Below are 14436 nucleotides of genomic sequence, written 5' to 3'. Positions count from 1 at the left end.
GTGTTAACTCGGGGGTTAATTTTTAAACTTTCCTGGATTGAAGTTTATGGTATAAATACACTTTGGTTTTGTTTTTAGTATCAATGGCCAGGTGTGAGGTAGTTTTTATTTTTAATTTTAATATTCATGATGACACGTGACCTTACCAGTTGCCAGTCTGCTGTTGATTGACTTCTAACCCAAAGATGGCACCAGCGGTTTTGAATTTAGGCGGCGGCAAGCGAAGCGGCTCAATGGAGGTTCGAATAAAATAAAGGGATAGATCGATATATTGATTGAGAGAATAATAATTCAAGTTGATTAATTTACAAAACTGCTTTATTGTGGCAGAACACATGTATTATCATATATCAGCATATAATCGGTAGTCCATTGTAATTTACAAATTATTATGCGATCTGAAATTGGTACATGAAAGTTGGTATTTTATTTTTAATACACGTCGACGTGTTTTTTTATTTATTTGTTTTTTTATTATCGGAATCACTATTAATTCACGAGCGAGAACAATTCAAATTGATAAACAAAGTGAATATTATTATTTCTCGCAAATTGGTACAGCGCGACTGCTAGATTCGCGAGTCGGCATTTTATTTTTTTTATTTTAAATTGAAAAAAAGAGATATGTGGAACATTATTTCTTAAACGTTTATTTCCACTCGAATCGCTCCAAACACTTATTAACAATCCTCTATTTTCCTCAATAGGCACTCACGTCTACGCTGGAAGATGTTTTGTTATAAACTTCTTTTAATTGCTATCGTTAATTAGTTCGACATTATTTTTTTTCCAATTAAGTAGCAATTAAAATTATCTTAAAACTAGAGGAATTCAAAATGATTGCAACTCACTAATTATTTAAAAGCAAAATTTTTTTATGAGTGTGAATGTGACTGACAAGTGAGAATTTTATGATACTCAAGTCAGCCGTGATACTGAAGTTAGCCGACGTCTAATAATTTTTTGATTTTTTTTTTTGGTGATAAATGATAAAAAAAAAAATATTTTAAAAAATTGCACCTGTAGTTTTTTAAATTTTCTACATGTGCATATTTTTTAAAAATTTTTTTATAATTGATTTGTTGAAAAAAAAAATCCGAAAATTTTTATTGTCTGCTAATTTCAGGATCATAAGTCAGCCGACGTCTGATAATTTTTTTGATTTTTATAGAAATGATAAATTACAAAAAAAAAAAAATATTTCAATAAAATGCACTTATAGATTTTTTTATTTTCTACATGTGCATATTTTTAGTTTTTTTTTTTTTTTGTAATTTATTTGTTAGAAAAACCCGAAAATTTTGAATGGTCTTCTGACTTCAAGATTGCGGCAATTTTTTAAATTTTTGAATAAATAAATAAAATGTTAGTAGAGTAAAAATAAAAAAATGCGCATTTAGATCAATCAAAAATTAGTACGCGCATTTTTTTCAATTTTATTATTTCAATTTATTTATTTAAAATTTATTAGTAATCTGATGCCTGCTACATTCACACTCATAATTTTTAAAAATTATCAGCTGGTTATTTATTTCTTTCTTTGCTCAAGTACTTAAATTATCTTTGTTGACATTTGGCCACTTTTATTTATATATTTTTTATATTTATTTCTACAGTCCCATAAAATTTTCGCAGTACAGTTCCATTTTATTTAAGACTCCTATTCATTACTATCTACTTTTTTCTTCAATACTTCCCTTAGCCCGGAATCTATTTTGAATCGTCAATTATTATCTGTCATAATAATCGACACTCGCGTTCTTTCGATGCACAAATTTCATTATTTTTAAATATATCCATTAGATTATTTAACTTTATCATAACTATACACTTACTGCTATAACAATAGCAAAAAATTATCGTATTTTTGCCCTGCTGACTCAGATTTTTTTTTCAATTATCATTTAATAACTATTACGAATATATATATATATAATTTATATATCTATCGGAGTATTACCGTCTTTGGAAATTAATTTTTTATAAATTTATAAATTTACCGGCGAGTTGGAGTATAATGACAATGAACATAAAATTAATGTAAATATAAATATATCCAGGCATAAAATCCTTCTGAGATAATTTTGAAGTGTATTACGAATGCGTGCAGTTGGAAACACTACAATACGCTTTGACTAGCCATCAAATTAAGCTAATGGAAAATATTCAAATTAGCAATTAAATTATAAACCGTTTTATTATAACGTAGCATTAAATATATAAATATATATATGTATATATAATAATAATTAATGGATTGGTACTTAACAAATACTGGGAACCAGTCCTGAGACTGCCAATATCAGACTGAGTCCTTGAATAATGATTTATAAATCGAATTTAATTTATTAATAATAATAATAATAATAATAATAATAATAATAATAATAATAATAATAATAATAATAATAATAATAATAATATAGTAAACCAATTTATTAAATTTTTTACACTTAACATCTTAAACTCACTAGTCGACGCTGGAAAATTTGGTCTAAAATTCGTTGGCAACGCAGACATTTTTTTTTATTTAATATTTATTTACTCTTCTTCGATACGTGATTTATATATATACATATATAATTTAATTTTTAATAATTATATATAAATTTATTGGTTCAGCTAAAATTATAAAACATTAATCGGCGATATAATAAAATCGCGAGGAGAACAAAGCGAAATATTTAATTATAGAATTTTAAATATGGAAAAATCGTTAACGAGATAGAGCCGGATAATAATATAAGAATAATCGAATTATTTTAATAACTTTAAGTTTAAGAAGAAGAAGAATAAGAGGTAAAATATGCGTATATATCATGCATGATATATATTATCAATTATCAATAATTTAATTAATTATTAAATACTATAATTATTTTTATAGATTTATTCAGCTGATCATCAGCGACATGACATTTTACGAAGGCCATATCTGTTAATTCGTAAGGTGCAAAAGATTCATCTCTTGCTTTATTATTATTATTATTATTATTATTATTATTATTACTATTATTAATTAATAAATTAATTATTATAATTATATTACAATTTTTTTTGTTTAAATTTACAATTTTATTAACAATCACACTCTACGTAATGTGAGCACGAGCTTCGAACTCGCGTTATAAGAAATATTCGCTCACATGTCGCTCACATATTCCTATAGTAGATTAATAATCCGCTTACGTATCCCTTCACTCTCATTCATTATTATAGCCATTTGTACTCGTGTAACCAGCAAAGCACATTATCTTCATATCACTAATTGTGTCCCATTTCTAACTAAGCTCCGTCGTCTTAAGTTGACGGTTTTACATCTAGTGTTCCAATGATAATTATTATTATTATTATTATTCTTAAAATAGTATAATGTAATGGCGTACAATAATATATAATCACAATGATAAACATAATACATCTATGTCAAAATATATGTAAGTGTAGGAGGTACATTAATTACGAATTAATTAATTGCAAATGTATAATCACTTTACTCCACTATCAGTACAACCCTAGTTTCAACATCTAGAAATGTCTTTTGTCTCATTGATAAAATTTATTGATAATTATTTTTTTTTATGATAGATAAGAGTTACAAGCGTTAATTAAATAATCAAATGTCTTTTAAAATTCAAATCGATTTAAATGTAAGAGATAAAGATTTAAAATAAGCTGCTAATTTTATGGATTTTTACAAGGCTTAGAAAATAATATCAAGGATTAAATATATATATATATTATCAATAATATAATTATGATTATTATTAATTTAATTATTTATATATTTGTACATGTAGATCTTGGAATATTTCAAATACTTGATTGACCCGTTTCAAAATTTTATTTGTTACAACGTCTTGCCGCAAAGGATCATTGTCGCGTGATTTAAATCGACATTTAAATCATCTGATTAAATTAGATACACTTTTGCCAACGAGACATATTACCAACAAAGTCTATTGATTTACCCCTTAAAACTAAAGAAGTGTAAAATTCGGAATTTATTCGTCACCGCATCTGCGTTGTGTCTTTTTATTATTTTTTTTATTGTATTGTATTTTCATCCCTTATTATTATTATTTATATTTACATCGAGGCACAAAGTCGCCTCAACTCGTAGCACCTAAAACTATTTTGTATTTATTATTTATATTTATATATACATATAAATTGCAAAATTGTTAATGAAAAATTTTACTTCTCTTTAAAGTTTGAACGTAAATATATAAATATCATATTTATTTATATATATTTATATATATATTATGTTATGCATTTGTTATTTCTCGCACTACGGAACACATGGTCACTTGCTTGCGATAATAAAATAATAATAATAAATAATTAATAAAACAATAATAAATTTATTTCGTTTTTCTTTGTACAAGATTACCAAGATTCCGAGCTTCGGTGTCCGCGACTGATTAAACAGGAGTCTGATGTACATATTTAATAGAGAATGACACTCCGAATCACCGGCTCGGGAATCTGTCGTGATTTAGGACAGACGGGGCTACTGAGGAGAGGAGTCGCATCGGTCTGAGTCTAACAGGAAGTACATGGATCGGATTAACGCATTAACGTTTGTGTCTAGTCGATATTTTGAGCGAGGAAATAGTCGTAAGATTAAACAAGATTTACTCTCTTTCTTTGTGGCAATAAGTTTATAATAATAGTAATAGATGATTATTAGTTTCGACAAAACTAGTTCGATTGGTACTACAAGTTAGTTCCCTTGATGATGATCATCATCATCATCATCATCATCGAGACTTTGGAATTTGGCTAGAGTTTATGGCACGCGATTGAGAAATATTTATCTGGAACGACACACGTCCCATTCTCCCAACAATACTTTATTTTCGTATCACATTTGAATTATATATTTATATATATTTATAATTGTTCGTTAATATTTAATATAATTCTCGCACTAGTTATTTTATTATTATTATTATTATTATTATTATTATTATTATTAATATTAGTAGTGTTATAATAGATGTAGATGTAGTTATATTAAATATATATGAGTAGAGTAGTAAGGGGAGCAGAGGGAATGGATAAAGTGTGTGTTCAAAAAGACGCTCGTCGCGTCATTTGGTACTGCAGTATTACGTGAGCGGGTGTGGGCATAGTTTCAACCGATGGGGGTCGTCAGATGCTGGCTCTGTGCGGGTAAATTGGCGGTAGTTGGAGCAGCGGCGTGAGAGGCGGCGGACGAATGTCATCCCTAAAACTCGAGGCCGGAAACTGCTGCATAGGCAGCAGATGTGAGATCTTGCCGGGCGAACGCCGTACTGTGAACCGCGGTCGCCGTTGCTTCCTGTAAAAACCAGTACACCTGCAACTGCATACAGACGCATCGTCTACCAGCGATATCGTGTCTCCCTGATTTCCTATTTGCCCCGAGAGTATCGAGCCGTTGGCGGTTATCACATCGCCCTCCAGTCTGACTGCTCCTTGCGCAGCCTTAAATTATACACAATTTTATAAATTTATAATAAAGTTATTATTATTATTGTTGTTGCTGATAAGTACCTGGAGCGCTTCGGCCTCGTCTCGCCTCTCGTCTTCAGTGTTCATCGTAACAAATCTCAACACGAGCAAGTTGAGAGAGGCGGCAACTATCGCCAGTCCAAATAGAATAAATACAAGTGCGAATATAACGTACTCGGGTTTATTGTCGAGGGCGTTATCTTTTTGTAGCGCGACCATGTCGCCAAAGCCGATCGTTGTCAGTGTTATGAAGCAGTAATACACAGAATCAAAATAAGACCAGCCCTCGTATTGTGAGAATGCAGCTGCGCCACCCGTTACCGTCAGACTTGAGAAAAATGTCACCATACAAATCAGGTTTAGTTCCGATGCCTGTAATCAAACAAATAAAATACTCAAATAAGTATTCTCTTATTTAAATTATGAGATCTACTACTAGATCGGTCAAAAGCTCGGCCATAGCATGGGCTACTGAATGCACAAGTTGATACCTGAACGTCCTCGCAGCCGAGTTTTTGTTTGACGTAGCGTATGAAGAGGGATGAAAATTTATTTACACGCTCTCCGATGCTTTGAAACATGACGAGGCCCAAGGGGATGCCGATTATCGCGTAGCACATCGTGAACAGCTTACCGCCTATCGTATTTGGAGTCGAGTGCCCGTAACCTGATAATGAAAGTTAACTTGAGTGAGCCAAAAAATAGGGACAAAGTTTACAGCTAAAAAATAACTTTTCAAACACTTTAATTCACTTAAGCGGCTATGAAATTACGCGATAGAGCAGCGCGTGATTTGTTCAGATAGAGTTCGCTTGCTATGACGGGATAAGCGGGTAGAGGAGTGCGTTAGGGGAAATAAGCGTGTGTACCGACCGATAGTAGTGAGGACCGTGATGGCATAATAGAATGCCCCGGCGAATTTCCACTGCTGGCCAGCCTTGTGTGGTTCCGTCTTCAGCACGACAGTTTCCATTATTTTGAAGTCGTCTTCGCTTATGTTATACTTGCGTTTGACCATTCTCTCGATGGCTAAAATATATATACATATGTTTTTTAAAAACTATTGTTTCTATTAATGATGATAATAATTTAACAGAGTAATAATTACCGTCTAACGCTTCTTTGCGCCGGTTTTCCGTCTTGGACTCGAGGACGTCAAATACCGCAGCGCCGATAAGGAGATAGGTTAACGTGCAGACGATCAACGATAGGGTCCGGACGTTTTGCTTCTTCATTCTCTAGTGAGCCACATGCTCACTAGCAGGGCCTCGGCCCTAACTACTTGCATCGCTCAGTGGAATACACCGTGAAGTACCGGGCCCATTGTGAGCCCTTTCGTCTTTGCCAGTCAATCTTTTTCTTTTTATTTTTTTACAAGACAACTTAAATCACCTGTAATTAAAATCACATGTAATTTATTATCACCTTTGACCCAAAAAATAATAATTAGTAATAAATATTAAAAATAAAACTCAGCATTGTCTTTTAATAAAATTACGTGAGATAACTTGAGCTCGTATATATATATATATATTTTAAATACAAAACATTCGGAGACGTATAAATTCAGAATTCATTAACATTTTTCAACCTTATCTACAATTATAACTTTCTAGCGAGGAAAAGTTTATATGCTGAATAAATTTTTCATATTTATGATACATAAAAAATATAAATTTATGTATGCAGTAAGTATTTGTATAATATGCTAAATAAATATTAAATTTTATTTTTTTTTTGCAAGTCAATTCCCGAGTTTTACTCGTTGCCGGTGATTTTAAAAATATAACATACAAAAGTACTTTTAAACCGGTCCGATATATTTTTACAACCCATTGTTGTTTAAATTTTTTAATTAAAACTATTGCGATTTTCACTTCAATAAGTTCCAGCTTTTGAATAATTACTGGGTATAAATTTACGACGTTTCACAACCGTCTTTGACTTGATCATTAATAAACCAGGGTAATATAGCGCTGGGACTCCGACAAATCTAAATTTTCTCGTGTAATTGCTCTCTATTTATAGTTGGTTAATTACAAAGGGAGAGAACTCTGGAATAAGAGAAAAGACTGAAACTTAATATTTTATAAACAAACGGCTCAGTCAGTAACAAGTCAGTGGTAAATCTTTGAGTTCGTCTAAAAAGTCGCCTGACTTGGTCTATTGTTTTTTTACTTGAGTTGCCAAGGATATAAAAGTCTTGAAATATTTGTGATTGTTAGCGAGTATTGTAAATATTTTACCTTTAATTTGAGCTTTTGTTTATCTTTTATCAGTGTCCTTTCTCACTGGTCCAGAATCTTAGTTTCGAAAACCGTAGTCGCTACAGGGCCGTTTCGCTTGGCCGCTTCCTCAGACTTGGGTTTCGTGCACCTCTGACGACAATTTCCTTTCGTTTCTCTGAAATAAAACCAACAGTATTTCAGTTAAAAGTTAAAGAATACTTTTTTATTTTATTTTTTATAATACAATATGGAAGAATGACGTCAATGAGACTAGACTAGAGGAATGAAAGAGAAGCCGGTTGAAGGCGAAGGCCGATTTTGCTTTGATACAATCGTCCGATAAAAGTGACGGGAAAAAGTCAAAGGAGACTCGTCCTCTGTATACTCCGTTGGTCGGAAAAGATACGAGAGGGACCAAAAGACAAGAATGAGGGTTGAGCTAGAAAATAAACGGATCTACAGCGACTTTACGTTCACGTTCACGTTTACCTTTAACCTCTCGAAAAAAAAAGTGTAAAAACAAAATTACGATGAAAAAAAGCTTAAAGATAAAAATAAATTACCCAGGACCATATCAATAGTATTTTTGATTCCCTTCTTATAATATACTGACAGTTTGTTTCAACAAATGACTTTTATCGAAATAAGCGCGCCGTCCAGTGTATGGGGGTTCAGTTAATGACCTGGCAAAGTAGTAACTCACAGTTCGTCGGGAAATAAATAACTTTTGGACGTACAATAGTAATCGTAAAGAAAATGTAGAGTCATTTAGGATACAAACTACTCTCACCTGCAGTCCTTTTTGTGGTTTCCTTTGTAAAGAACAAAGGCTCGAGCGAAATGATATGGCAGTGCTTCCGCTCTTTCCAACGCCACGTCGACGCCATTCCTCAAACTAGTGTGCCACGGCCTTTATTCCCGCCGCTGAAATCAGAGCACAAAACAAATTACTATTATTACTATTTAAGATAATAAACAACCTATCGGTCTGTCGAAATTAGTACCAAATTTACTTGGCCAACTGTCTGACCCAAATGAATTTATTGCGCGACTCATATTCCTCTTTTTTTTCCAACATCAAACGGAAAAGTTTGAATCCTTCGGAGTTTTTAATTTCCCCGATTGTAAATTATTAACGGTAGAGGAGTTAAAACGATGAAGGAGCTTTAAATCGATGGATCGATTCGCTTCCTCTTTCGTTCTATCATCTCATATCGCGCCGGAAAGTGTCACCGTCCTCTACAGTATCCAATACTACTACTGGAGTGTGTGCTCCACTGACGTATGATGTATTCTATCGCCCGAATGTTTGAGTGTTTCGTTCGCCGGACCCGAAAGCAATTTCATCCAGGCAAATTGAACGGAAGTTTCTCTCGCTCGGCATCATTTCTTCGAATAAAGAAAATAATATACAAGCATCGACATACATAATACAAGTATTGCTATTTCTATTTATATATTTGCTCATATATATAAAAACATATAAAGAGAAAATGGAAAAATGAATAAAAAAATTCTATTCAGTGTAAAGTTATAACTGCAATAAATATCGGATAAAGATTTCTTGACATATGGTCCGAGTGATAAAGCATTTTTTTAAATATTTTAAATTTTTTCCGACCCTTTGAAATTTTAGAGGCTTCATGTTCGATACATTTATATACATTTGCACACGTGTAAATGTACTGGGTAAGAGCAGTAATATGTTGTGTTGCAATGCCAAGATGTCTACACATTTTTCAACGGCATATAGAGAAAAAGCATACGGATATCGAGAGAGCTTTCATGCTCGCTTTACTCTCCCTCACAGCCTGCTCTCTGTAAAACTTTTTACACCCGAGTTTTTGCTTTGAAAATAAATAGGAGTGGGTATAGAGTACAGAGTACTGGAATATAGAGCTAGAGCGCGTGTTAGAGAGGGAGGAAAAAGAGTTTGAAAAGAAGTCCGTGTAACTATACACCCAAGGTTTCACAATTTTTTCATTACTATTTTTAAAAAAACGACACTGCAGGTGAAAAGAGAATAAAAATAAGTACGAGTGAAAATTAATAATCGCGCGCATATTTTTTTGAATTTTATCATTTTTATTATTATTCTCATTCTTGCACTTCGTTTAGTGTAATCTTTGGTATGGCACTAACCCCCGACACGAGACAGTGAAGCTCATTTATGACTAGAGTGGCTACTCGCTCATGTGCACATGTGCTCGCTCTCTTTCTCTCGCGATGAAAAATTTTTATGCGCTCTCATTTCGCGACTCACGTCTGCTCTAACCGAAATATCAAATATAACTTTTATTTTTATTTAGATTTTTCCCTGGCTCTTTTACTCATTCATTCTATTCAGTCACTCATTTCTATTCGGCGCGAGCTGCGATGAGAATTCGTAATGCGTAAGCCATCGCGGCGTTCCGAGATTAAAGTGGATTTCACGAAAGCTGAAAAATAACCAAATAGAAGACAGAGCCGTCGCAGAGGTGAGGACTCAAAAATATGAATTTAAAAATTTATAATGTAAATGTATTTGCCCTGTGTATGAGTCGCGTATTAAATTTTCTAAGTTAAATTTTTCCAGTTTTTTTTTTCTTTTTCAGTTATTCATATTTAAGGAACTCAGACGACGTCAGTTAGCAGGAAAAACATTAAGAAATACATAAAGCCCAGGGGTTCAACGTCAACTAAGAGGTCGAGTCGTTTTTCTCAGATGAAATATTTTTTTTTCTGCCATAAGAAAATAAGTGATTCAAAGCGGTAAGCTAAGCGGATTGTTTCCATTCTTAGAACACGGGGTAACGCATTGCATTACATAGTTTGGCATGGCAGGTGTAACCCCACTTCCATGTCCATTGATTATCTCAAGGATCGTCGCTGGACTTATTTATTCTCCAACCCAAAAATACTATTACAGTTTAAATGTATAAGTCGAAGGGGTTAGGCCATTTTGTCTGATGACAAACGCCTTATCGACTTAGACCCGCACGGAAGAAACAGTTCTGTAAAAGTTACAGAAAAAAATCTGTAAAATTTACTGATGATATTATTGGTAACATTTACAGATAAAATATGTTATTTTTACAAATTCATAAATGTTATTTTTATAAATATAACATCATGTAATACTAGCAGATAATATTCTGCAAAAATTACATATTTTTTCTGTAGATTATGCATTATTACTTTATGTAATATTTACTTATAGTCCATGTAAAATCTACATGAGTATGGTGTTAACGTTGCAGAATCGTTTTGTAATTTTGAAGTTTGTTTTTTAAAAAAAATTTTGAATATTTAAGAATATTTTACTTCAGTTTTAAGTTTTTGAACAAATTTTTGAAAAAAATTTTAGATATTTTAAAAAATTTTTTGGAAAATTCAAAATTTGGATATTAAGAATGCTTTCAACTCCGCCAATTGGGACTGCATTATGCGAGCTCTTGAGGAAATGAACGTACTAGAATACTTCCGTAAAATTGTAGCGAGCTACTTTACGGACAGGGTCCTTAAATATGACACAAAAAACGGCCCACAAGCGTGCAAAATCTCTGCTCGATTTGACATGGAATGACCCACCTTGAATAATGAATTAAATTTATTTCAGAATGACTCATTTAATCTCTTTCACTTTTTAAATTTTTTCAGGGGTTGTATTGAGGCTAGCAAGAAATGCTGGGATGTATTAAATAAAAAAGCATTTGATACTATCCCTAACGATTCTGATTTTGAGTACGCCACAATGCCCCAGGCAGAACCCATTCCACAATGTGTTGCACAGCAGTCGACTCGAAATAATACGAATTCAACTCGGGATTTCTGTCTCATTATAGTAAAAATAAATAATGCAAAAATATACATGCTGGATCAGCCTGGTGATGAGGGAAGTGAATGTCAGGAAGACCGTAATAAAGAGCTGAAAAATAATTCGAAAAAATTGATGACCAAACTCAGTGAGTTCCGTAGGATCATAGCATCGAGAGTTGTTGGTGCCAACGAATTTTATAAGTTTATATTAACGAAATTAACAACATAGCAGTGCGTAATTTTATGCGGATTGAATAAGAACACAATTTTGAAATCAGCACCTATATTCACTCAATTTTGTAAAGACATTTTGCATCGCGTATCAGTGGTAGATAAATCGATAATTATTCACAATATTTGTTTATTATTATTTTTGGCATTATACCAATGATTAAGTAAAGGTATTATATCGAGTTCATACATATTAAATAATTTGTATGACAGAAAAATATTGGTACTAATACTGCTATCAAATTTTGAATATAAAACTTCTGAAATAAGTTTCTCACCAGGGACACTACAAATGGTAGGCGCCATCTAGTGGTGAGCACCGAACTACTCTCCCAAGAAAGTAATCCTCACGGTTGTAGTTGCTGTAAAAAAATATATTTATTTTATTCTATTATCGCAAGGACCTCGAAATTCATAGGACACGAACGGAATAAAATACTCAAAGTTTCTTGAGTCGAGACATTTTAAACTTATTTCGGTGGAATTGAATTATCTATGGTCTGGTTGATGGGATCGTGGGTTATAACTTTATTTTTCATGTTATGTTATTGGCGATGCTGTATGTCGGTCTCGATTTCGCGGGCTAAAGTCGGGCGAGAGCGTCACGAGAAAATATATGGACGCAATGAGGAAATAAAAACGACATGTTGCAAAATAATAAAATGAAATAATAATCATAGTAAGTGGGCAATAAAAAAGTCGATTGGTCGTCGAGGAAGACGATAATAATGATGATGAAAAGCGGAAGTGTCGGAAGATGGTAATGAGGGTAAGACTCACTTAGATCGCACCAGTTTTCTCTATTGTCTTTTGCGCGACGACAGACACAGGCATTGAGTACAGAGTACCGGGTTTACAATTCCCGTGCACCGGGAATAGTACACCGACATTACTATGAGGTCGTAGATTCAATAATACTCGAGTATTGTCTCTTGCTTTATTCAATAATATCATCTAGTGCTCTCTCAGACATTGCATCGGCACACGGTTGTATTCCTCGGGCGTATTTTCTACTCATCCTTTCGTTTTATTTACCGGAAATAACAGTAATCGAGCCATTAAACTTTAAGATTGAGAAATAAAAGTTTTTGTAAAAAAGTAACTGGAGGTTGCCTGGATGGAGCACAAGAAAGAAGGAGAGAAATTAAAGAAACTGTGGTGTTAATTCCAGTAAAGCGGGCAGCTCATGAATAACAGATTTAATGTATTCTCATCAGACTATTCATCACGTTTTATTTTATGAGCCCGAGGCCTCAGGACTCGTCGGAACATTTATCTCTCGGCTTCCGGCCTTCGGCCCTTAGCTCAAGACTTCCGGGATTCTCCTCAGATGAATTGAATGCTGGATATTTCGTCTGCGCTCATCACTATACCCTATACCACGGCAGTGCCTTCCAGGCTGTAGGCACACTGAGGAGACCTCCGAGACCTCCACACCCAATGGGATAGAATTCCAGCTCAGTCAATATATATATACATATATATATGTATATATATATCACCGTTTGCTGGGAATAGACGAGCAGTGTTGAGATAAAAATAAACTACAATTGGACGCTCGCAGGACAATGATCTCGGGCAAGCGGTTTCATATGTCATATCCTAACATTATTATCCGTCTGAACTTTTACCATTATTCCATTTGCTGTCGAGTTCTCAAACTATTTATTTTTAGTCTGCCGTCATACTATTGATGAGAGTTTAATCTTTCAGTTAAATTGGACGAACAAAATTGACGGTAATGATTTGAATTATTTTTGGAAACGGATAATATAAGAGGCAAACTTTGTGTAACACTTGTTACGGCACTGTATCGTCGTGCAGTGTCAGTACATGCATGTGTGTAAAACTTTTCGTGTGTTAGTCCGACATCGAGGGTGAATAATGGATCTATATATGTACATTATTTATACATATGAGATACTTACATATGTACATACATATGCAGCGGGCGATCGGGTGGGTGGAAGAATAGAGATGTGCCAAAGCATCTGGCACCGCTCTCAGGCATACGAAGATTCATAATAATTCGTTGGGGATTTTATGTTTTATAAAGAGGAGACTAAAAAACGGGGAGGAGAAACTTGGTGTCGCGTCGCCGAGATGAATGAATCGGCGAATCGAGGCTAGATTGAGACGGAGAAGGAGATCTCGAGGGTGGCGACGCCAGTGGAAATAGAGACCGAGGGAGGTATCGATTCGAGGCGACAGAACTGCAGAGGAATGATCCGCACGAGAGGACGTGATAGATTGCCTCGGTCTAGAGGATGAAAATGAAAATTTTTCTACAACGATTTATATATATATCTATATCTATATATTTATAGCAAACTCTCCGTCTCTCTAGCATCTCTGTGAACACGTCGTTCTTGATGAATATCGAGAATACGTCACGGGCCGAAGAATGTATGGACAATGCTTGTTCATCGATAACAAGCTTCAAACTAGACGATAAACTTTTTTTATTCAATTTATTGTATATACGTATATATTATTTAGTTAACGCGTGGGAAACTTGTTCATATAAATTAATTAATACTAAACACTGGGTATGACAGTAATGATGACAAATTTATTTTAATAAACCCATATATAATAAAACGATCTAGTGTAAATATATAGCTTAATATATATCCAGCAGCACTTGCTGACGTGACTGCTTATACAATTGCGCAAG

At 33.5% G+C, this 14436-nt stretch overlaps 1 protein-coding gene across 2 annotated transcripts in view; it reads right to left on the bottom strand.

Annotated features, from left to right (window-relative positions):
- Positions 1–2326: 2326 nt before the first annotated feature.
- The window catches only part of LOC130675882 (two pore potassium channel protein sup-9), a 53532-nt gene continuing 41422 nt past the window's right edge, over positions 2327–14436 (bottom strand). For both annotated transcript variants that reach the window (XM_057481779.1, XM_057481777.1), the window contains 7 exons: positions 8521–8654; positions 7749–7905; positions 6611–6894; positions 6376–6531; positions 5994–6169; positions 5545–5874; positions 2327–5475 (listed from right to left, as the gene is read on the bottom strand). In XM_057481779.1, coding sequence (XP_057337762.1) covers positions 5161–5475; positions 5545–5874; positions 5994–6169; positions 6376–6531; positions 6611–6737 — 1104 coding nt within the window. In that variant the 5' untranslated portion in view covers positions 6738–6894; positions 7749–7905; positions 8521–8654 and the 3' untranslated portion in view covers positions 2327–5160. The remainder of the gene's footprint in view (positions 5476–5544; positions 5875–5993; positions 6170–6375; positions 6532–6610; positions 6895–7748; positions 7906–8520; positions 8655–14436) is intronic.

Source organism: Microplitis mediator, chromosome 10 (genome assembly GCF_029852145.1).
Source record: "Microplitis mediator isolate UGA2020A chromosome 10, iyMicMedi2.1, whole genome shotgun sequence".
In the NCBI taxonomy this organism is placed as follows: domain Eukaryota; kingdom Metazoa; phylum Arthropoda; class Insecta; order Hymenoptera; family Braconidae; genus Microplitis; species Microplitis mediator.
Note: the sequence above shows the minus strand (reverse complement) of the source record. Positions and strands in the feature narration are given on the sequence as shown.